Source organism: Oryx dammah, unplaced genomic scaffold (genome assembly GCF_014754425.2).
Source record: "Oryx dammah isolate SB20612 unplaced genomic scaffold, SCBI_Odam_1.1 HiC_scaffold_12, whole genome shotgun sequence".
Lineage (NCBI taxonomy): Eukaryota > Metazoa > Chordata > Mammalia > Artiodactyla > Bovidae > Oryx > Oryx dammah.
The window spans coordinates 28660301-28683932 of NW_024070196.1; the positions used below are offsets into that span (position 1 = coordinate 28660301).

The 23632-nt window shown below is 36.4% G+C and overlaps 1 protein-coding gene across 2 annotated transcripts in view; it reads left to right on the top strand.

The window, feature by feature from the left end:
- The window catches only part of SCLT1 (sodium channel and clathrin linker 1), a 245289-nt gene that overhangs the window by 157950 nt on the left and 63707 nt on the right, over positions 1 to 23632 (top strand). For both annotated transcript variants that reach the window (XM_040250523.1, XM_040250522.1), the window contains exons 16-18: positions 1309 to 1454; positions 13459 to 13651; positions 20179 to 20375. In XM_040250523.1, coding sequence (XP_040106457.1) covers positions 1309 to 1454; positions 13459 to 13651; positions 20179 to 20375 — 536 coding nt within the window. The remainder of the gene's footprint in view (positions 1 to 1308; positions 1455 to 13458; positions 13652 to 20178; positions 20376 to 23632) is intronic.

The following is a 23632-nucleotide window of genomic DNA, read 5'->3' on the forward strand; positions in this document are numbered from 1 at the left end:
GTCTATAATTTAAAATGTACTTCTTACTTAGATAACTTTTTTTTTAATTAACAGCAAATAATCCACTCTTTTAAAATACCTTGTGGGTAAAAAGGCTGCTGAATTTGATTCAGCACATACTGTATTTTAGGTGCTGCATTAGGAACTTTCATAGAGAAGTTAAGTAACTTGTCTGATGTTAAAAAAAAATAGCATATGGTAGACTCAGGGTTTGAGTTTCAAAGAAGAGCTATATAGCATCAAAAACATGTGATATATCTATATTATTGATGTAAAAAGATTATGAGAACATCATATAGTAAAAGAGTAATTTATAAAACAGAACATAGTATATAATCCCATTTGTGGGGGGAAATAAAACATATGCATGTCATGTTCAAGATAGGCCATTCATGGTCACCGCTCCTGCAAGATTGATCCCTTCTGAGTCCCCTCTGTTGTGGAATAGGAATAGATCCCATTTAGACTGCCACCTGCCAGCAGGGTTTGGGATGAGTTTTCAATATCATATGGCATAGGTTAAGGAATAGGCTTTATTGGGGAAATGTAAAACCTACGAGACTAAAGGCAACAGATAAAAGAAAAGTCAAAGCTTTCTCTTCTTCCACTGTTCTACAGATAGGTATGCTATAGTCAGAATGAATAACCACTGGTTCTGAAGTATAGGTATGTATTTTACTAGCAGGACATTGACATGCTGATACTGTATTTTTGTAGAGCAGGAGTAACAAAGCAGTCTGGTCAGTGGGAAGAGACATTGGTTACTTGGCCAAGCAGTCTGGATTTGAAGAGTACCTCTGTGTAGGGTTTGTCTGAAAATGTGATCTGCCTCAAACCTCCATTTCAGCTAAATCAGGGTCTGGTTAACCTAGAGTGAGATTCTGGAGTCACTTTCAGATAGTTCTCACTGCACCACAGCATGTATCTGTACTTTTGAATACAGCAATACAGAATTGCCCTGAAAGTGTTCATCAAAGAATCAAAGCGATTATCTCCAAGTGGTAACATTTAGAGTATTTTTTAATTTCAGCTGTTTTCAATTTCTTACTAACATATTAAAACTATTTGAATAGTACAATGAATAACTTTTAAAAATAAGCAATTATTTTGTATGTCAGTTTACAGCATTTTATTTTGAAAATGTGAGACAACCAAAATTAATTATCGATGTATTTTAATCTTTTAGTGAGAACAGATGAGCACATCATGAGTTTTTATTTCTTATCACTTATTTCAGTTTCTAAACTGTGTAATTTCTTAAGATAATTTCTTTCTGCAAAGTAATATACATATAAACCTCTTCTGCAGATTTACCGTGAAGGCAGAATAAATGAAAATGATTACAGAAAACTAGAAGAAATGCACCAAAGATGCTTGGTTGCCGAGCGTTCAAAAGATGATCTTCAGCTGAGACTTAAGACAGCAGAAAATAAAATCAAACAACTTGAAATAAAGTAAGTTATTCTTTTGCATTTTCAGAATTCATACAATTTTTGACAGATTTTTTAGATTTTTTATAGGATACATAATTATATCTTATGTAGAAAAAAAACCTTTTAGCACTGAACAGAATTTTTTTTTAAGATTATTTTTGAAAGCTAATTTCTTCAGAAAGAAGAGATACAGTACTGAACCATTTTATTCTAAATTTCTTGTTTCTGGCAGTTAAATAGGATGTTCATAAGATCGTTTTTTTCATACTGACTATACAGCTCTTACAGCAGCTTCTTTATAATTACTGCTTTTATACTCAGCTTAGAGGTATTGAATATTCAATAATTATCATTTTTATTTATTATATTATCTGTTAAAATGATAAAGTTATAATCTGGCATATCCATTCTGAATATTCCTCTACCTTACCCCCATCCAGAGTATTACTTAATATAGTAAAACTTACTTAAGTTGCATGAAATTTCAGTCTCTGTTATAGGGTATGTTTAATGTATATTTTAAAAATTAAGAGGAGTGATATCAGCAATATGGCAGAATAAGAGGTCCCAGCCCATTTCTCTCACAGAAACAAATATTTAACAAGCATCCATAGACGAAAGTGCCTTTCGGGGAGCACTGAGATTCATGTAGGAGGTTGTAAAACCCTGGTAGAACCCCAAAATGAGGAAGAAAGCCTGTGTACCAGTGGCAGGCCCTCCAACTGTGGTGTCATCTATGAACTCAAAGCAACCCCATCTTCTGTGGACTCAGCTCTGGCCCTGCTTGCCCAATCCTGCACCTAGCTCCTTCCCAAGGAATCCTTCTGGGAACTCTTCATCAATAGGCCTACTGACTTCAGACCTGACTGTGGCCCCCGGAGCACTCCTGTTGACCCAGCTGGTTCCACTCTCCTGCAGCTTGAACTAATGCTGCCCACCGGAAACCAGCCCAGTAACCAGACAGGAGCACTAACAGACCCGCCACACCTGATTGTTCCCCTAGTAACAAGTCTGCCAGTCATTGACATGACTGCAGATCCAGCAAAAGCCACACTACATGGATCCAACCCCATTCTACCACAATCTGAGGCAGTCTTACATGCCCAGGAATTCACCCAAGGCAAGCAGAAGCTAATGCCTGTAGATGCCCCCATTATAGGACCACCAGCCTCAGACTTGACTAAGATCCCTGAAGCAGTCTGTGACCCAGCTCTAGTTTCACTCTACCACGGTTGAGAAGCAGTTTGGCCTGCCCATAAACCAGCCCAGTGACATTAGAAGCACCCTTAGAATCCTAGTAGGCATACCATTTGACTGCACCCCTGGTTACAGGTCTGCCAGTCATGGACTGGCAACAACCACATGACATGGTCTCAGTTCCACTTAGCTGAGAACCCAGAGTCAGTCCCATCAGTTCTGGAACGAGGCAAGAAAAGGACTTTAGCTGCCAAAACCAGTCTAAAGACTGGAAGAAGAGTCTGCTCCTTCAAATGCACAGATGGCAACAAAAAGCCAAGCAAACCATGACACCACCAAAGCAAACTAATAAGACTCTAGTTCAGTTCAGTCGCTCAGTCTTGTCCGACTCTTTGCGACCCTGTGAATCGCAGCACGCCAGGCCTCCCTGTCCATCACCAACTCCCGGAGTTCACTCAGACTCACGTCCATCAAGTCAGTGATGCCATCCAGCCATCTCATCCTCTGCCGTCCCCTTCTCCTCCTGCCTCTGATCCCTCCCAGCATCAGGGTCTTTTCCAATGAGTCAACTCTTCGCATGAGGTGGCCAAAGTAACTGGAGTTTCAGCTTTAGCAACATTCCTTCCAAAGAACACCCAGGACTGATCTCCTTTGGAATGGACTGGTTGGATCTCCTTGCAGTCCAAGGGACTCTCAAGAGTCTTCTCCAACACCACAGTTCAAAAGCATCAATTCTTCAGCACTCAGCCTTCTTCACAGTCCAACTCTCACATCCATACATGACCACTGGAAAAACCATAGCCTTGACTAGACGGACCTTAGTCAGCAAAGTAATGTCTCTGCTTTTGAATATGCTGTCTAGGTTGGTCATAACTTTTCTCCCAAGGAGTAAGCGTCTTTTAATTTCATGGCTGCAGTCACCATCTGCAGTGATTTTGAAGCCCCCCAAAATAAAGTCTGACCTTTTCCACTGTTTCCCCATCTATTTCCCATGAAGTGATGGGACCAGATGCCATGATCTTCATTTTCTGAATGTTGAGCTTTAAGCCAACTTTTTCACTCTCCTCTTTCACTTTCATCAAGAGGCTTTTTAGTTCCCCTTCACTTTCTGCCATAAGGGTGGTGTCATCTGCATATCTGAGGTTATTGATATTTCTCCTGGCAATCTTGATTCCAGCTTATGTTTCTTCTAATCAACCCCAAATAAATGGGGATCCATGAACTTCTTGACAAAAAATTTAAAATAATTGTCTTAAGGTAGCTTGGTGAATACAGATGCTTAAATAAATGAAATCAGAAAAAAAAAACAATACATGGACAAAATGAAAAATTTAACTAAATGAAACCATAAAAAGAGAACCAAACAAACCCTGGAGTTAAAGAATACAATGAAATTCAATAAAGCACTTTATCAGCAGACTTGATCATGTAGAAGAAAAATCGGCTAACTCAAAGATTGGTCACTTGAAATCAATTCAGTTAGAGGACCAAAACGAAAAAGAATGAAAAAGAGTGAAGAAAACCTACATGACTTATGGGACACCTTGAAGTAAATCCGTATTCACATTATGAAAATTCTAGAAGGAGCAAAGATGAGAAAGGGTAGAAAGTTTATTTAAAGAAATAACAAAAAACTTCCCAAATCTGGGGAGAGTAATGAAATCCAGATCCATGGATGCCCAGAGAAGCACAAATTAGGGTGAACATCAAGAACTTCACTTGACACATTATGATCAAAATGTCAGAAGTCAAAAGAAAGAAAACTTGAAAATAGTAAGAAAAAAGGGACTCATCACATACATGGGACTCCCCAGATCCCTGCATAAATCTGTCAATGGATTTCTCAAAAGAAATCTTGCAGGCCAAGAGAGAGTGTGTGGCACAGTATATTCAAAGTGCTGAAAAACAACTGTGAACCAAAAATACTATGTCCCGCAAAGCTGTCCATCAGAAACAAAGTAGAGATAAAAACTTTCCCAGACAAGCAGAAATCAAAAGGGAGTTCATTACCACTAGACTTATGCAAGAAATGGTGAAGGGAATTTTTCAAGTTGAAATGGAAGGACACTAATTAGCAACATAAAAACATATGAAAGTATAAACTTTTAGTGGTAAAAGTAAATATATAGTCAATCAGAATACTCTTAACACTGTAATGGTGGTACATAAATAATTTTTAACTCTAGTATAGAAGTTAAAATATAAACATTTTTAAATAACAATAGGTACAATATGTGTTCATGGATATATTATATAAAAAGATATAAATTATACACCAATAATAAAAAATAGAGAAGTGAAATTATAGAGATTTCTATGTGATTGAAGGCAAATTATTACCAGCTTAATATAAACTAAGATGTTTCCTGTAAGCCTCATGCTAATCAACAAAGAAGAAGTGTGTAATAAGTATATAAAAGATAAAGGAATGAAAGCATAGTACAAAAATCAACAAGAAGATGACAAAATAGGAGTGAAGGAACCAAGGAACTTCAAAATAGAAAACAGTTGACACATGGCCATAGTGTTATGGCCTTATCTACCAGTAATGACTTTTAATGTGAGTGGATTGATTCTCCAGTCAAAAGACGTAGGCTCAGTGGATTAAAAATCAAGTTCCAATTGCACTCTGCCTACCTGGGACTGATTTTAAATATGAAGAAGCACACAAACTAAAAGTTAAGAGATGGTGAAAGATAGCCCATGCAGGTGGTACCCAAAAGACAGCAGAGATGCCTTATATCAGGCAAAATAGAATTTAAGTCAAAAATTGTCACAAGAATCAAGGCAGTCATTTTATGATGATAAAGGAGTTAATTTGTCAAAAGAAAAGTCATAAAGCCATATGCACTCAAAACCAAAGCACCTAGGTACAGTAAAGCAAATATTAAAAGAACTGACGGGAGAAATAGAAAGCAAGCAGTAATACTAAGGGACTTCAGTACCTTACCTTCACTAATAGGTGGATCATCCAGACAGAGAGTCAATAAGAAAACAGCACATTTGAGCAACGCTAAAGACCAAATAGACCTAATAACTTTCTATACAACGGCAACACAGTGCACGTTCTTCTCAAGTATACATAAAACATTCTCCCGAATGGGTCATATGATAGGCCACAAAAATAAATCTTAGCCAATTTAAGAAGACTAAAATTATATCAGGTATCTTTTCCAACCATAGTGATATGAAACTGAAATGCAGTAACAGGAGGAAAACTGAAAAATTAACAGAACAGGTGAAAGTTAAATAACGCACTCCTGAGCAACCTGTGGGTCAAAGAAGAAATCAAAATGGAAAAAGAAAATATCTTAAGACAACCAAAGATAGAAACAAAATATACAAAATGTATGGAATGCAGTAAAAGCAGTTCTTAGAGGAAAGTTTACAATGATAAATGTGTACATTATGAAAAACATCTCAATAAACAACCCAGCTTTACACCTAAAGAAACAAAAAAAGAAGGGAAAACTAAGCCCACGGTTAGGGAAATGACAAAGATTAGAGCAGAAACAAATCAAATAGAGAGCTGTGCTATGCCTAGTAGCTCAGTTGTGTCTGACTCTCTGTGACCCTGTGGACTGTAGCCCACTCAGCTGCTTTGTCCATGTGGATTCTCCAGGCAAGAATACTGGAGTGGGTTGCTATGCCCTCCTCCAGGGGATCTTCCAAACTCAGGGATCAAACCCAGGTCTCCTGCATTGCAGGAAGATTTTTTTACCGACTGAGCCACCCAGGAAGCCCAAGAATACTGGAGTGGGTAGCCTATCACTTCTCCACGGTATCTTCCCGATCCAGGAGTCAAACCAAGGTCTCCTGCGTTGCAGGCGGATTCTTTACCAGCTCCCCTACCAGGGAAGCCTAACAAAAGAGAGAAGACTCTAAAATCAGAAATAAAAGAGGAGACATTACCACTGATACCACACAAATACAAAGAACTATAGGAGACTACAGTGAACAAAGATACATTAACAAGTTGGACAACCCTGAAAAAATTGATAAATCCTTACAAATATGCAACCTTATAAAAAATTGAAAATCTGAACAGACCAGTTACTATTAAGTGTAAGGCCGGACCCTGAGGGCCATGATGGGCCGCCCCTCCTCTCCCTCCCGCCGGCGGGGGAGGTCCCTAACGGAAGGAGCCTCCCAGATCCCGGGGACCAATGACAGCACACTTCGCCAGCTAAAGCCGCCCCACCCCAGCTATGAAGAAGGACCTGTCAGCCCGCGACGCCTCGGCTGGGCGACGTATATGAACCCCCGTCCATCTAGCCTGACCACCCCTCGCAACAAACGTATAAAAACCACCCCCAACATGGTCCGGGCGCGGACTTCCTCGACCTGCCTCGTTCGGGTCCGGGAACCCCGCCCCGGAGTGCTTCCCCATTAAAGCCTGTTAGACACTTTTTGGTGTCCTGGTCGTCTTTACCTAACATTAAGGAGACTAAATCAATAATCAAAAACCTCCTTGGATTTTTTAAAAGTTCAGAACCAAATGGCTTCACTGATGAATTCTTCCAAACATTTAAAGATTATTTAATGTCAAACTCTTTCATAAAATTGAAGAAGAGAAAACATTTCCAAACTCATTTTACAAAGCCATCATTACTCTGAAACCAAAGCAAGACAAACATACTATAAGAAAATAATAAGCTAATATCCTTGATAAACATAAATGCAAAACTCCTAAAAAAATAAATACTAACAAACCAAAGTTAAAAGTGTATTAAAAGGATCATAGTGGGATTAATACCTGGGATGCAAGGATGTTTTGACATACACAGATCAATAAATGTAACAAAACACTACGTTAAAGAATGAGGTATGAAATTCATATGATCATTTCAATAGATATAAAAAAAGCACTTCACAAAATATAGTATCATTCATGATTAAAAACTCTCGACAAATTAGATGTAGACAGAATGTACCTCTGCATAGTAAAGGCCATTTATAACAAGCACACAACTAACATCATACCCAGTGGTGAAAACCTAAAAATTTTAAGATCATGAAAAAGACAGGAGTGCCCAGTCTTGCCAGTTGTATTCACCATAGTACTGTATGTCTTAGAGAAATTAGATAAGAAAAAAATAATAAAACATCTAAATTGGAAGAGAAGTAAAATTGTCTTTGTTTATAAATGATATGATCTCATATTTTGAAAACTGGAGACTCAGCCTCAAAGCCATTAGAACAAATACACAAATTCAATAAAGCTTCAGGATACAGAACCAGCATTCCAAAATCAGTTGAATTTCTATACACCAGCAGCAAACTATATGGAAAAAAATTAGCAATTCCATTTACCAGAGCACCAAAAGAATAAATTACTTAGAATGAATTTATAACCAAGGAAGTGAAAACACTGAGGAAATAATTTGACAGTCACAGATAAATATAAAGGTGTGTTTATAAATTGAATGAAATAATAATGTTAAAACATCCATACTACACAAAGCCATCTATGGAGTCAATAAAATCCCTATCAAACTCCAATGATGTTGTCACAGAAGTAGAGAAAAATCCTAAAATCATATTGAACCTCCAAAGACTTGAAATAGCCAAACCATTCTGGAACAAGAACAACAACAACAAAAACTGAATGCATCACGCTTCCTAATTTCAAAATATGTTACAAAGTTTTGGTAATCAAAACAATACAATACTGGTATAAAACAATGTATAGTTACAGCACAGAGTAGAGAGTACAGAAATAAATGCATACATCTGTGGTCAGCTGATGTTTGACAAGGGTGTCAAGAACACACATGGGGAAAGGATAATCTCTTCAATAAATGGTGCTGGGAAAACTGGACATTTAGATGTGGAAGAAAAATTGGAACCTTACCACACACCGTATACAAAAATCAGCTCATAATGTATTCAAGGCTTAAATGTACATTCTGAAATTGTGAAACTGCTAGAAGGAAACAAACGGGAAACGCTTCTTGACATTGGTCTTGGCAGTGATTTTTTTTTTTTTTTTGCATATGACCCCACAAGTACAGGTAACAAAAGCAAAACTGTTCAAATGAAGTTACTTCAAACTGAGACCTCCCTACACAGCAAAGAAAATAGTCAATAGAGTACAAAGACACTATGGCATAGGGAAAAATGTTTGCAAATAATACACCTGATAAGGAGTTAATTTTCAAAATATATAATAAACTTGAACAACTCAATGGCAAAAGAAAAGGAAAAAACAATTGGCCAAAGGATCTGATCAAATTTTTCTCAGAAGAAGACATAGCTGACCAATAGGTATATCAAAAAGCACTTATCATCAGGGAAATGCAAATTTAACCCACAGTGAGGTATCACCTCATACCTGTTAGGATGCCTGTTGTCAAAAATACAAAAGATAACAAGTATTGACAAGAATGTGGAGAATAGGGAACCCTTCTATGCTGTTAGTGGGAATGTAAATTAGTGCAGCCATCATGGAAAAAAGTATGGAGGTGCCTCAAAAAATTAAAAGTAGAACTACCGTATGATCCAGCGATCCTATTTCAGAGTAGATCCAAAGGCAACAAAATGATTGTCTCAAAGAGATATCTGCATTCTCGTATTCATTGCAGTCAGTATTCTTGACGATAGCCAAGGTATTAGATAACCTAAGTGCCTGTTGACATAAGAAAGGATAAAGAAAATGTATGTATGTATGGGAATGGAGATATACATATATATTCCTAGAGAATACTCTAGGACTCTCCTTTCTCTTTTACTTTCTTACAAGTAATTTGTTGAAAACCTGGGTTGTTTGTGTTGTAGAGTCTTCTCTCAGTTCAGTTCAGTTCAGTCGCTCAGTTGAGTCTGACTCTTTGCGACCCCAAGAATTGCAGCACGCCAGTCCTCCCTGTCCATCACCAACTCCCAGAGTTCCCTCACACTCATGTGCATCAAGTCGTGATGCCATCCAGCCATATCATCCTCTGTCGTCCCCTTCTCCTACTGCCCCCAGTCCCTCCCAGCATCAGAGTCTTTTCCAATGAGTCAACTGTTCACATGAAGTGGCCAAAGTACTGGAGTTTCAGCTTTAGCAACATTCCTTCCAAAGAACACCCAGGACTGAATCTCCTTTGGAATGGACTGGTTGGATCTCCTTGCAGTCCAAGGGACTCTCAAGAGTCTTCTCCAACACCACAGTTCAAAAGCATCAATTCCTTGGCACTCAGCTTTCTTCAAGTCCAACTCTCACATCCATACATGACCAGGAAAAACCATAGATGGACCCTTGTTGGCAAAGTAATGTCTCTGCTTTTGAATATGCTATCTAGGTTGGTCATAACTTTCCTTCCAAGGAGTAAGCGTCTTTTAATTCCCTGGCTGAAATCACCATCTGCAGTGATTTTGGAGCCCAAACAAATAAAGTCTGACACTGTTTCCACTGTTTCCCCATCTATTTCCCAAGAAGTGATGGGACCAGATGCCATGATCTTCATTTTCTGAATGTTGAGCTTTAAGCCAACTTTTTCACTCTCCTCTTTCACATTCATCAAGAGGCTCTTTAGTTCCTCTTCACTTTCTGCCATAAGGATGGTGTCATCTATCTATCTGAGGTTATTGATATTTCTCCCAGAAATCTTGATTCCAGCTTGTGTTTCTTCCAGCCCAACCTTTCTCATGATGTACTCTGTATATAAGTTAAATAAGCAGGGTGACAATATACAGCCTTGACATACTCCTTTTCCTATTTGGAACCAGTGTGGTGTTCCATGTCCAGTTCTTTTTTGTGTGTGCATTTATTTTTTCTTTTTTTGTTTTTTTTTAATTAAATTTATTTATTTTCCATTCCAGTTCTAACTGTTGCTTCCTGACCTGCATATAGGTTTCTCAGGAGGCAGGTCAGGTGGTCTGGTATTCCCATCTCTTTCAGAATTTTCTGCAGTTTATTGTGATCCACACAGTCAAAGGCTTTGGCATAGTCAGTAAAGCAAAAATAGATGTTTTTCTGGAACTCACTTGCTTTTTCCATGATCCAGGGGGTGTTACCAATTTGATCTCTGGTTCCTCTGCCTTTTCTAAAACCAGCTTGAACATCTGGAATTTCACAGTCCACGTATTGCTAAAGCCTAGCTTGGAGAATTTTGAGCATTACTTTACTAGCCTGTGAGATGAGTGCAATTGTGCAGTAGTTTGAGCATTCTTTGGCATTGCCTTTCTTTGGGATTGGAATGAAAACTGACCTTTTCCAGTTCTGTGGACACTGCTGAGTTTTCCAAATTTGCTGGCATATTGAGTGCAACACTTTCACAGCATCATCTTCCAGGATTTGAAATAACTAGAATTCCATCACCTCCACTAGCTTTGTTCGTAGCGATGCTTTCTAAGGCCCACTTGACTTCACATTCCAGGATGTCTGGCTCTAGGTGAGTGATCACACCATCATTATTATCTGGGTTGTGAAGATCTTTTTTGTATAGTTCTTCCGTGTATTCTTGCCACCTCTTCTTAATATCTTCTGCTTCTGTTAGGTCCATACCATTTCTGTCCTTTATCAAGCCCATCTTTGCATGAAATGTTCCCTTGGTATCTCTGATTTTCTTGAAGAGATTTCTAGTCTTTCCCATTCTGTTGTTTTCCTCTATTTCTTTGCATTGATCACTGAGGAAGGCTTTCTTATCTCTTCTTGCTATTCTTTGGAACTCTGCATTCAGATGCTTATATCTTTCCTTTTCTCCTTTGCTTTTCGCTTCTCTTTTCACAGCTATTTGTAAGGCCTCCCTAGACAGCCATTTTGCTTTTTTGCATTTCTTTTCCATGGGGATGGTCTTGATCCCTGTCTCCTGTACAATGTCACGAACCTCCATCCATAGTTCATCAGGCACTCTATCTATCAGATCTAGGCCCTTAAATCTATTTCTCACTTCCACTGTATAATCATAAGGGATTTGATTTAGGTCATACTGAATGGTCTAGTGATTTTCCCTACTTTCTTCAATTTAAGTCTGAATTTGGCAATAAGGAGTTCATGATCTGAGCCACAGTCAGTTCCTGGTCTTGTTTTTGTTGACTGTATAGAGCTTCTCCATGTTTGGCTGCAAAGAATATAATCAGTCTGATTTCAGTGTTGACCATCTGGTGATGTCCATGTGTAGAGCCTTCTCTTGTGTTGTTGGAAGAGGGTATTTGCTATGACCAGTGTGTTCTCTTGGAAAAACTCCTTATTAGCCTTTGCTCTGCTTCATTCTGTACTCCAAAGCCAAATTGTGTTTCTCGACTTCCTACTTTTGCATTCCAGTCCCCTATAAAGAAAAGAACATCTTTTTTGGGTGTTAGTTCTAAAAGGCCTTGTAGGTCTTCATAGAACCGTTCAACTTCAGCTTTTTCAGCGTTACTGGTTGGGGCTTAGATTTGGATTACCGTGATACTGAATGGTTTGCCTTGGAAACAAAGATCATTCTGTCGTTTTTGAGATTGCATCCAAGTACTGCATTTCAGACTCTTTTGTTGACCATGATGGCTACTCCATTTCTCCTGAGGGATTCCTGCCCGCAGTAGTAGATACAGTGGTCATCTGAGTTAAATTCACCCATTCCAGTCCATTTTAGTTCGCTGATTCCTAGAACGTCGACATTCACTCTTGCCATCTCCTGTTTGACCACTTCCAATTTGCCTTGATTCATGGACCTGACATTCCAGGTTCCTATGCAATATTGCTCTTTACAGCATCAGATCTTGCTTCTATCACCAGTCACATCCACAGCTGGGTATTGTTTTTGCTTTGGCTCCATCCCTTCATTCTTTCTGGAGTTATTTCTCCACTGACCTCCAGTAGCATATTGGGCACCTACCAACCTAGGGAGTTCCCCTTCAGTATCCTATCATTTTGCCTTTCCATACTGTTCATGGGGTTCTCAAGAGTCTTCTCTACCCACATGGATGTATATCATATCATTTACCTTGTTTCCTGCCCCATGCATTTTTAAAAAAATTAGATCAAGAGGCCTGATCTGATTCAGCTTTCACTTTTTTTGCAAGAATTGTTTATAAATGGTAACATTTTAGACTCCTGTTTTGATGCACATAATGTGTTGTTATTTTTTATCTTAGCATCTTTCTGACTTGAGCATCATTTGAGGATCATTACCTAGATCCATTTCATTAGTAACTTTATTAGCCAAGTTTGAGACAGGAAAAAAGGAGCTACAGTATTATGGCAGTAAAGGATATTATATATTTCTTATGACACCCAATGGCTAGGGAATGTTCATAGTACTTGATTACCTGGGATTGAAAAGATGGAAATTTTAAAAGATAGGAATAAAAATTAGCAGTATGTTGAAACAATATACATGTCTGGAGGTCTTGTCACTCAGTAATCCATTGTTGCGAAAGTTCAAGAAATATAACCTGTTTAAACTGTGATAAAATGAAATAAGTTTATACAACTAGAAGTTTATTTTTTTTTTATTTGAATTGTCTTATTATAATTCATATTTTAGTATGGTCAGCAAATGTCTTCTATAGTTGATTGATGATTAAAAGAGTTTTGATTATTACCTGTCCACCTTCCTCATCATTAGCTTTCGTTTGTCCTCTTAAGTCCTTGATTCTCAGTTTTAGTAATAATTGGAAAGAGGTTTCACATTGACTTCCTTAGTGAGTGATAGCAATTCAGTTTTCTGTTAAGATTGCTAAATGGAGTATATTTGGTTGGTGTAACATACATTGTAAAACCACACAGTTTAAGTCTGCAGTGAAGATAAATGGCTCAGAACAAAGAAAACAAGTCTGCAGTATAAAATATGGACAGACTTCTTGACTTCTATTCCAGATCATTAAGTTTTAAAGGTTCTTTTTGTTTTGTTTTTTTAATCAGTTCCTCGGAAGAGATATCACGTTGCCAAGAAATGATTCAGAAACTTCAAAATATATTGGAGTCTGAGAGAGAGAACTGTGGATTTGTCAGTGAACAAAGGTTGAAACTTCAGCAGGAAAACGAACAGTTACAGAAACAGACTGAAGATTTGAGAAAGATTGCTCTGGAGGTTCAAAAAAAAGCCAAATTAAAGGTATATTCAAATCTAGTTAGAATTAAACGTGTACCTGTGAAATTCAAAATATAGAGAATATTTACAGAGACTTATTAAAACATTTTTAAGACCTTTTTTTAAATCTCATCAGATAGCACTAAATCATAATGCAGAGCATTAACCAGTCTTTTCTGTATTGTAGAACTTGGCAAGCATACTTGAAAATGATTGCTTTCACTATCCACACACAAAAAAATGCTTTTCCAACCATGAAATGCACTGATATTCCTGCCAAAGCAATTTAAGCAGTGCTAGCAAAACTATAGATAACTTTACAGACTGCTGTCCTCTCTTTTCCCTCTAAAATGTGCTGTACTCAGTCGCTCCATCATGTTCAACTCTTTGCAACCCCGTGGACCTGCCAGGCTTCTCTGTCCATGGGGATTCTCCAGGCAAGAATACTGAAGTAGGTTGCCATGCCCTCCTCCAGGGGATCTTCCCAATCCAGGAATCGAACCCAGTCTCCCACATTGAAGGCAGATTCTTTACCATCTGAACCACCTAATAGCCACTCAAAAATAGAGCTCTTAAAACTAGCTCTGCAGATAATGGTACATCAGTATGCTCTGAGAACTACTCATAGGTAGTCTAAAAATTCCATGCCAGGGAAAAGACAAGGGACAGAAGTGTCCTCTGGAAAAAAATTCCCTTTTCTCTCTCTTCCCCACCTGCTTCTTTCTCTAATGCTTATATGGTTTGGCAATAGGGACATGATAACCTGTTCAAGGGAGTTTCAAGCACAGATATCACCATCAGTATGTTGCCTGCCTTTCCCCATTCTGTGTGACTTTTGTAAAAGTGGCATTAACTCTTTTTTTTAATTTTAGTTGACCTTATTATGTTTCATTTATATATAAAACATAGCTATTTATATTAAATATATATGCATTTTGAATACTGTTTAAAATTTTTTTAATTATTTAGAACTGTATCAGTTGATTATATTTGTCTGGGGTGTGAAGGGGGAGTCCTTAAAAGTGGCATTTACTTTTTATGAGCAAGGTCTGTATCTTCCATTTTCATAGTAAAGACATGAGTGGTAGCATTAGTGTTTCACTTTGTTTTTCACTGCTGTGAGGACTCATAAGAAGTCACATCCCAACCTAATTCATATCAGCATATTTTTATTGAATGCCTCCTATTGCAAATGTCAAACACTGTAGTTATTTATAAAAGCTTAAACTCTGAAAAAGAGACTCTTACATATCATACAAGAAGCTTGTGCTTTTTTGCTTTAATCTGTGAGGAATCTTTGAAAAACAAAGGGGAAAGATCACACTACCAGATATCAAGACTTGATATAAAGCTATACTAATTAAGACTGTGTAATCAACAGGAGAATAATCAACCTGATCAATAGAACAAACAGAATCCAGGGACAAACCCAGTTTTCATAATCACCTCATTATAACAAAGGCACCACAAATGTTCAGTAGGGAAATAATTATCTTTACAGTAAATATTGTGAGTTCAGCTTGGTCCATATTTTTAAAATAAACCTTGATCCTTATATCACACCATTTATTTAAATTAATTTGAGCTGCCTTGTAGACCTACATGTGAAATATAAAATGATGGCGCTTCAAGGAGAACCTTCATGATCTTGGCTAAGAAAGAATTTCTTAAACAGAACAAAAAGAGACCTAATCATAATGAAAAGGTAGATGAATTGGGTTTCTTTAAAATTAAGATTTTTAAGTCATCAAAAGGGACACCATTAAGAGAGTAAAAAGTAGAAGAAAGTATTTATAATACATACAACCAAAAAGACTCATATCTAGAATATAAAAACTTTTACCAGTTAATAATAGTAAGAAAAAAAGTTAATCAAAAGAAAAAACAGACACCCCATTTCCAAAAATGAACAAAAAAATTAGTCTGTAAAACAGAATATATGAAAAAAGTTCAACTTCATTATTTACTATGGAAATAAAATTATAATGAGGTACTATAGCATGCATACCAGAATGACTGAAATTTTAAAAACTGACAGTATCAAGTGTTGACAAAGTTGTAAAAAATCCAGTACCTTCATTGGTTATTTTGGTAATATAAATTGGTACAGCCACCATTTGGTAGTATCTTTCTTAAGTTAGACATATATACATACTATGCCAAATAATAATAAAAACGCTAGCTACATACCCAGCTGGTATGAGTGCTTGTGTTCATCAAAATATGTGTACAAGAATATTCATAGAAATTTTAGTCTTATCAAAACACTGGAAATAATTCAAATGTCCATCAATGTGAGATGACATAAATAAATTTTGGTATGTTCGTATATGGAATAGATGAAAAGAATGAACTGCATCTATAAGCAATGGCATATAAGTCTCACAGACAGAATATTGGGAAAAGAAGCCAGGCATTAAAAAACTTATATTAATTTCATGATATGCAAATGAAGAACAGGCATAATTACCTATAAGGATGGGATCAGAATAGTGGTTGCATTTTAGGTGGGTGAATACTGATTAGAAGGGCACATAAGAGAGCCAGTTTCTGAGGTAGCTAAATCTGGGTGGTGATGCTCATATGTTGCTATATGTATAAAAATTGAGTTGTACCCTTAAAATTCATGTTCAGTATGTCATTGTAAGCTAGAGAGAGGTAAATCTTGGCAGAAGAAGGTAAGTAGAATTATAGATCAAACAGGAGTGGCTGTGAAAATAATGATTGTGGAAACTAGGCGATAAGCATATAGGGATTTGTTGTAAAGTTTTTCTATTGTGTATTTGCTTGAAAGTTTCTATACTGAAACATTTCCATAATTTAAAAATGACAGTGTACTTTGAAAAATCTTAAATTTTCTTATTTTTAAATGTCATATTATAAATTTCATATGGATTGATAACTAAAAACTATTAGTGATCATATACAGCATTAGTAGGAAATGAAGTTGAGTATTTAACTGATAGATTGGAAAGAACTTTGTCAGCAAAACTGAAAAATGGGAGAATTGCAAATGAATAAATATATTGATAGATTTATATATAAGGTTTTTAAATATTTAAAACAACTTTAAAAATATTTTAAAGAGAAATAACTGGATGAAATAGTTCTAATAAGTATGACAGAAGACAAAGATCACACAAGGAGCTTTGAAAAATATGAAAAAAAAAAATTGTAACCCAATAGGGAAACATGTATGAGATGTGAGCAGAATTCACAAACTAAGAAAAACAAATTGCTAATAAACAAGTTTTTTAAAAGTTTAAACTGTATTAATTAACTGCAGAGTTGTCAGTTTGAATGTGCAGCTGCAGGTGTAAAATGGTACACATTGAGAGTCTATAAAATTTAGTCATAATAGAATAATCACAGTGTCTTATAATTTAAGGAAGTTCATTGCAACATTATTTGTAATAAATTAAAAACAACGTATCTAGAAATAGTTAAATTATGTACATTTATAAAGTGCTATATTGAGTCATCATTAAAAATCATGTTTCCAAATAATTTATAATGTGTTTATATTGTTATGTCCTAAGTATTTTTTAAAATTAAAAGTGTGCATATGTATTTATATATGTTGTAATCCTGTATCCACTAATCTTAATTTTAAAATTCATAAATAACGATATAAAAGTTAGAGGTAGTTATCTCTCTGAGACAGAGACTATATATTTGTCTTTTTAATTTTTTTTGTATTTTGTGTAATTTTACAGTATACTTGTGTTTTGGGGATTGGGTTCTTATAATGGGGGAGAAGGGAATGCATGAATTTCCCCTACTTGATACTGCATTTAGTCCATCTTTAATTCAGAATAATAACTGATGTTTCTTAGAAAAAAAAAGTTTTCCTACCAGAAATGCTCCCTTTATGCCAAGTCTGCGTGTAGCTTAAGAAAAGAATCATTGGTAAATAAGGGACTAGATAGCTGTAATTCTGTTTTATGGAGGAGGGCTGTTGGATAAATTGCTTTGTAGCTGATTCCTTCTTTAACAACATAAGAATCTAGTGCTACACTTTGTTAATTTTCTCTCCCATGAAAAAGTGTGTGATCTTTAGGAGCCAGAAAGATCAAAACAGTTGGGTATTCAGAGGGCAGTTGGTTGAGAACTGTAACAACTTATTTTATGAAGTTTTCATTTGATCATAAAGCCACTACTGTCCTTTCTGCCCCAGTTTTCTCTTTTCCTAACTCCTTCCTTCTTTCTGCAAAGGATCTACATATCTTTGTGGTCTAAATACTCCTCATAAAAATATAAAATTAGGAGATATGGTTAGTTTTTAGCAATCCTGTCTACGTGAGTGAATAGTTTTGTGCAAAGGAAGGACACAAAGGAAAAGGGGAAGGAGACCATTAATCTGCTTTTCCAACCCAGCATTCTGAATTGAATCATTAGTGAGACTTTTGTTTTGAAGACAGAGTTGTCTTGGCCCTTATCCATCCTGCATCATTGCAGACCTGCCCAGTTTAAATTGGAATTGTGTCAACTGAAGGATCTGGGGTTCATTTAAAGACTGAATTTTGATACCTTTATTATGATTCAGACAGTAAAGATGTAATAGTAAACGAAAAAGACATGGTCCCATCCTTAAAAACTTGAGAGCTTTTTCTAGATAGATAGTAAGAGAATTTCCCTGTAGGAGCAATAAGTTAGCTAAGTTCTAAAAGTTGAGTAGAAATAACTAAGATAAGCAGAATTGGGGGGGAAGGATTATTCTAGTCAAAGGGAGCATGTAAGAAGATCCAGGAATGAGAATGCATTGTGACAGAAACAAAGAGAAGGGAATAATAGTATAACCCAATCTCATAGAATTAGGTAGAGAGCAGGTTATCATGAAGGACCTTAGAATAAGGCTTGTCAAGCTGTAGATAGATTTTTCAAGTAGAAATGGGGAGTTAAACTAGGCAGGAAGAGTGATAAAACTGTGTAGATGCATAGATCAGTTTTTAATGCATGATATGTGTGAGAGAGACAGAGGCAGAATTAAATACTTCCACCTAAGATATCAGAACCGTGGCTTCTCCAGAGAAAATAGAGATCGAGGCAAGGAAGGATATTCAGTTCAAAATTTGTAAAATTCAGTAATTTAAAAATGTTTTAAATAGAGCAGAAGTCAGAGAGCCTCAGTAGGCTTGCCCAGGAGTAATATGATACAAAATTAATAAATCCAAGGTAGTTTTTCCAGTGCCAGTATTTATAAAGTCAGTCTTCTACTTGTGTACCATTTGAGAAAGCAAGTTGAGAGATTTAGAAAGTGTCCAGCATTGAGCAGAAATAATGAGGACAGAATGTTTGTAGTTTTCCCCCATGAGCCATGAGTTTAGCTGTTGTTGAGTTTTCTTTGATGTTTTTTGAATCAGTAATATTGAGGCTTCTTATTCATTCTTTTTTCAGTTTGAAAGTAGTCATATTTAATAACTTACTAGAAGCCATTCCAGCTGTGACCATTTTTAAAGCACATTACTTTAAAATATCACAAGGTAGGTGTTCCTTATAATATTTCTTCAGTGTAGCAAGATAAAGATAACCTGAGAGTATACCAAAGAAATTGTTCTAGTAACTACTTAACTATTTTTATCAGTTGCCTCAAATATGGTAATAGGTAGTTTCATTCTAGATGTATATGAAAGCAGACAGTTCATTACATCCACTGGGTACTTTAGAGCATTCGGGTTAATTCTCTCCCTGAACCTCAAGTTGAGAAAGCTTTAGGGTATCCAAAGAGCATTTATTTGTATGTTCATTCTACATTAAGGTTTCTTTTTTTTTACTATAATAACATAAATAACCTAGAAATAATTGAAGACATTTTCATATAACTTTCTGAAAAGCATTTTAGTCTTTTCTGGGGATGAGGGGGAATTGTTGGTGTATACCGTTACTGTGGTAGTAAAGGAATTCCCATATATAATTTCTTTTTTAAACTTTACAAAGCTCTGAACTTTAGTATGTAAATCAAAAGTGGCTTGAGGAGCCTCTCAGAGGAGCTTTTGATGAACACATCAGGTGCTGGAAGCATGGCATACTTGGAGAGGGCTTGGAAGCTCTGCATACCCCTTACCATCCTGTACCTTGCTGTGTTTCTCTCTTCCATCTGGCTCTGCTGGAGTTGTATCCTTTATAATAAGCCAATAAACATTTTTTTGTGTGTTTTAGAAAACGTAATTGGCTTCAATTTAAACCCAGCTCTCAGTTACTAACAGCATGAGCATTTATTGTCCATCCAGGCAGCAAAAGTAAAAATAGATGATGAAAGCAGGTTTATATTAGTATGTTTTTTCCCTACTGTCATTTCCAGGGGTTGGGGAAAGTGTTAAAAATTTTGTACTCCATCTTAATTCTCGTTTCATTAAATTTATACTATAACATAGGATAAGTCTTCATCTATGGTGGAGACAAATTGTAAAATAAATTTTTATATAGATTGCTCATCCAAACATTTCTATGCCACAGACCACATAATAAATGATTGTATTTATCAGTGATCACCATGTCTTCTAGAATAACAGAAAAGAAAAAGAAAATACTATTTTCATTTTATTCCTTAGATCAGTACAATGGAGCATGAATTTTCAATAAAGGAACATGGGTTTGAAGTTCAATTAAGAGAGATGGAAGACAGTAATCGAAATTCCACAGTTGAACTGAGGCATCTCTTAGCTACTACACAGAAAGCAGCCAATAGGTGGAAAGAAGAAACGAAGAAACTCACTGAAAGTGCAGAAATTAGAATCAATAATCTAAAGTAAGTCCACTATTAATTCTTTGGTACATTTTACAGAAAAATTATTTAACCTTTAGTTTAATGTCTTTGCCATAATCTTTTTCTAAAAATATGTAAGTCTGTACCTTATATTTTTTACAGCAAATACTAAATTACTATGAAAAATGTTGACAATTATAGATCAAACTAATATTGTTTGTTTTATAAATTTTATTCATATCTCAGGAAATACAGTGATTTTTGTTGGACATGGCAGTTTAGAATCTTAATACTATTCATGTATAAATATAGCATAGTAATGTTCCATAGTTGCAACAAAATCTGTTTGGCCTACAAAGCCTAATATTTGTTCTCTGGCCCTTTAAGAAAAAGTTTGCTGACTTTTGCCCAGGAAGAATATGAACTTTTATGATGAATGAAATGGGAAGCTGCCGGGAGCCAGCACGAAGAATCCCGCCCATGACAAAGGTCATGAGGAAGAGGCTTGACAGGCAAAAGCGAGTCAGATCTCAAGGGGTCCTCTGCCCGAGCATCTACCCCGAAACCAAAATCTGTCTGTTTACTGTTTGCTATACTATACTCTTCTGACTATAGAAGAGATGGTAACTTGGAGTAAGTTTCGAAGGACTGGAAATCATTTTTTAAAAGTTTGCTATCCCCGATCACCTTTCTCTCTAAAGAAAATTAACTTAGAGCTCTAATTAATAAGTCTCCTGGGCATAAAAGGAGTGACTCAGCTCGAACCCCTCTGATAGCTTTCTAACTTGCCTGACAGGTCTGTCCGGATTTTTGCAACTGTGCATGTGATTGTTTACAGCCTCCCAACCATGAGAGGCACAGAAAGCTTAAAAAATTCTAGGAAAAATCATTAGAATAGGACTGATTAAGGGTTTCATTGTTGAGCCAAAAGTTGCTGCCAAGTTTTCATATCTTTTATTTATTGATATAGTTGGTATATAGAAAAACCAAGTAGCAACATAGATCTTTGAGTTAAATACCTTCTTTGTTATAACCCACTGCACCTTTGTTCTATAGGGATGTAACTTTAGTGCTTTAAGGGTGATGCAGATTAAAGAAAAACACTTTAGGGGAAATGAGATTAACATTCATTAAGGAAGAGAGCCCTAAAGTGTTAACAGGCCTCTTGGCCAGAAGATAATGTAAGTCACCTGAGGCCTTTTGTATACGGAAAGATAGGCAGAGAGGAAGCCTGGTCTCGATAAGGGTCAGGGCTGCTGACCCTGCATGACTTTGTATTATCCATTGATCTCTATGTACAACTAAAAGTATAAAAGCTTTCCTGGAAAATAAAGAGATGGACCAGTTTCTCGGAAATCTGGCTCCCCCCGCATCAACTCTCTCTCTCTCTCTTTCCCTTTCCCTCCCTGTCTTTTTCAGGCTGATCCCTTGGAACACAGAGGCTCTCTGCGTTCACTTTTCTGCCTGGGCTTCTAAGACCCACACAAGAGGGAGCCCGAGGCGGGGCACTCTCCACTATTCAAGCGGGCGCCTGTGGCCTACATGAACAGGGCAAGTCTCTTGTCTTGAGACTTTATTAGCTTTCCGTGTAAACCAAGGAATTGCTATTTCAGCCTCTTTTCTCCTCTATTTTTTCACTACATTGTTCTTCCCTAATCTCTCTTTAAATCTCTAAAATTAATCTCTCTTTAATCGCCGACGCCATCCCCGCTTCAAATTCCCTGGATCCTCTGGGGCTAGACCCTGGCAGGAAGCTATGAAGGGCTTTTAACAAAATAATATGATTGGGCTTAAATGTTCAACAGATCACTTTGACTGCTCTATGATGAATAGCCTGGAGAGGGTCAAAGTTAGAAGAAGAGAGATGAACCAGTACTGTGATAAGCCAATTACAAAATGATGGTAACTTGGATTAAGTTTCGAAGGACTGGAAATCATTTTTTAAAAGTTTGCTTTGGGCCATGTTAAGTATGAGCTACCTAAAAGATATTTAAGTCAGAATATCAACTTGTTAGGTACATAAGTTTGGAGTTCAGGAAAGATACTGCAACAAGAGCTATAAATTTCAGAGTGATTAACATACATATAATTTTTAAAGTCATGGAATTAGAAGGTATAGAAAGTAAGTCTGGATAGGGAAATTTGGCAACTGAGGACTAAGTTCTAAAATCTAGTTTGGAGAAATGAAAATTTAGCTGAGCCTGAGAAAAAATACTGAGACAAACAAGAGAAAGAATCGTAGAGAGAGAAAAAAGAATGACATAAAAATAGATGATGTTTACTTTTTACAGATGGATAAAGTGAGTCTGAGTGACATAAAGGAACTTGTTCAAGGTCACATAGCTAACAAAGTAAAAGATCCTGGTTTCCAATTTAGTCATCTTGGATATAGTCAATATGGTCCTAACCATTAAAGTTTGCTTTGTTTTTTTGCCAGTTTATTTCTTTTTATTGAAGTATAGTTGCTGTCAAATATTATATGTTATAGGTGTACAATATAGTGATTCACAACACTTTATAGTTACTATAAAATATTGAGTATATTCCCTATGCTGCACAATATATGCTTTTGCTTATTTTATACCTAGTAGTGTGTATATCCTAATCCACTACCCCTATACTAACCCTCCCCACTTCTCTCTCCCCACCAATAACCACAGTTTGTTTTCTGTAGCTGCAAGCTTGTTTCTTTTTGTTATATTCACTAGTTTCTTTTCTTGGCCTAGTAGTGTTCTATTGTATATATATTTCATGTCTTCTTTATCCATTCATCTATTGATGGACACTTAAGTTGCTTCCATTTTTTGGCAATTGTAAATACTGCTGCTGTGAACTTTGGAGTGCATGTATCTTTTTGAATTAGTGGTTTGTTTTTTTTTTTCTTTCAGATGAATACCCAAGGGTGGAATTGGTACTTCTATTTTTATTTTTTGAGAAACCTCCATACTGTTTTTTTCTCCCCCTCCATACTGTTTTCGACAGTGAATGCATCAGTTTACATTCTCACCAACAGTGTACTAGCATTCCATTTTCACCACATTTTTGCCAGCACTTGTTATTTGTGTTCTTTTTTGATGTTAGCCATTCTGACAGGTGTGTAGTGATATCTTATTGTGGTTTTGATTTGCATTTCCCTGATGACAGTGATGTTGGACATCTTTTCATATGCCTATTGGCCATCTGTGTGTCCTTTTTGGGAAAATGTCAGATACGCAAGTATCACTATAAACTTCCTTCTTAGACCTGGTTTTACTGTGTCCCATAAGTTCTGAATTGTTGTGTTTTCATTTTCATTTGTC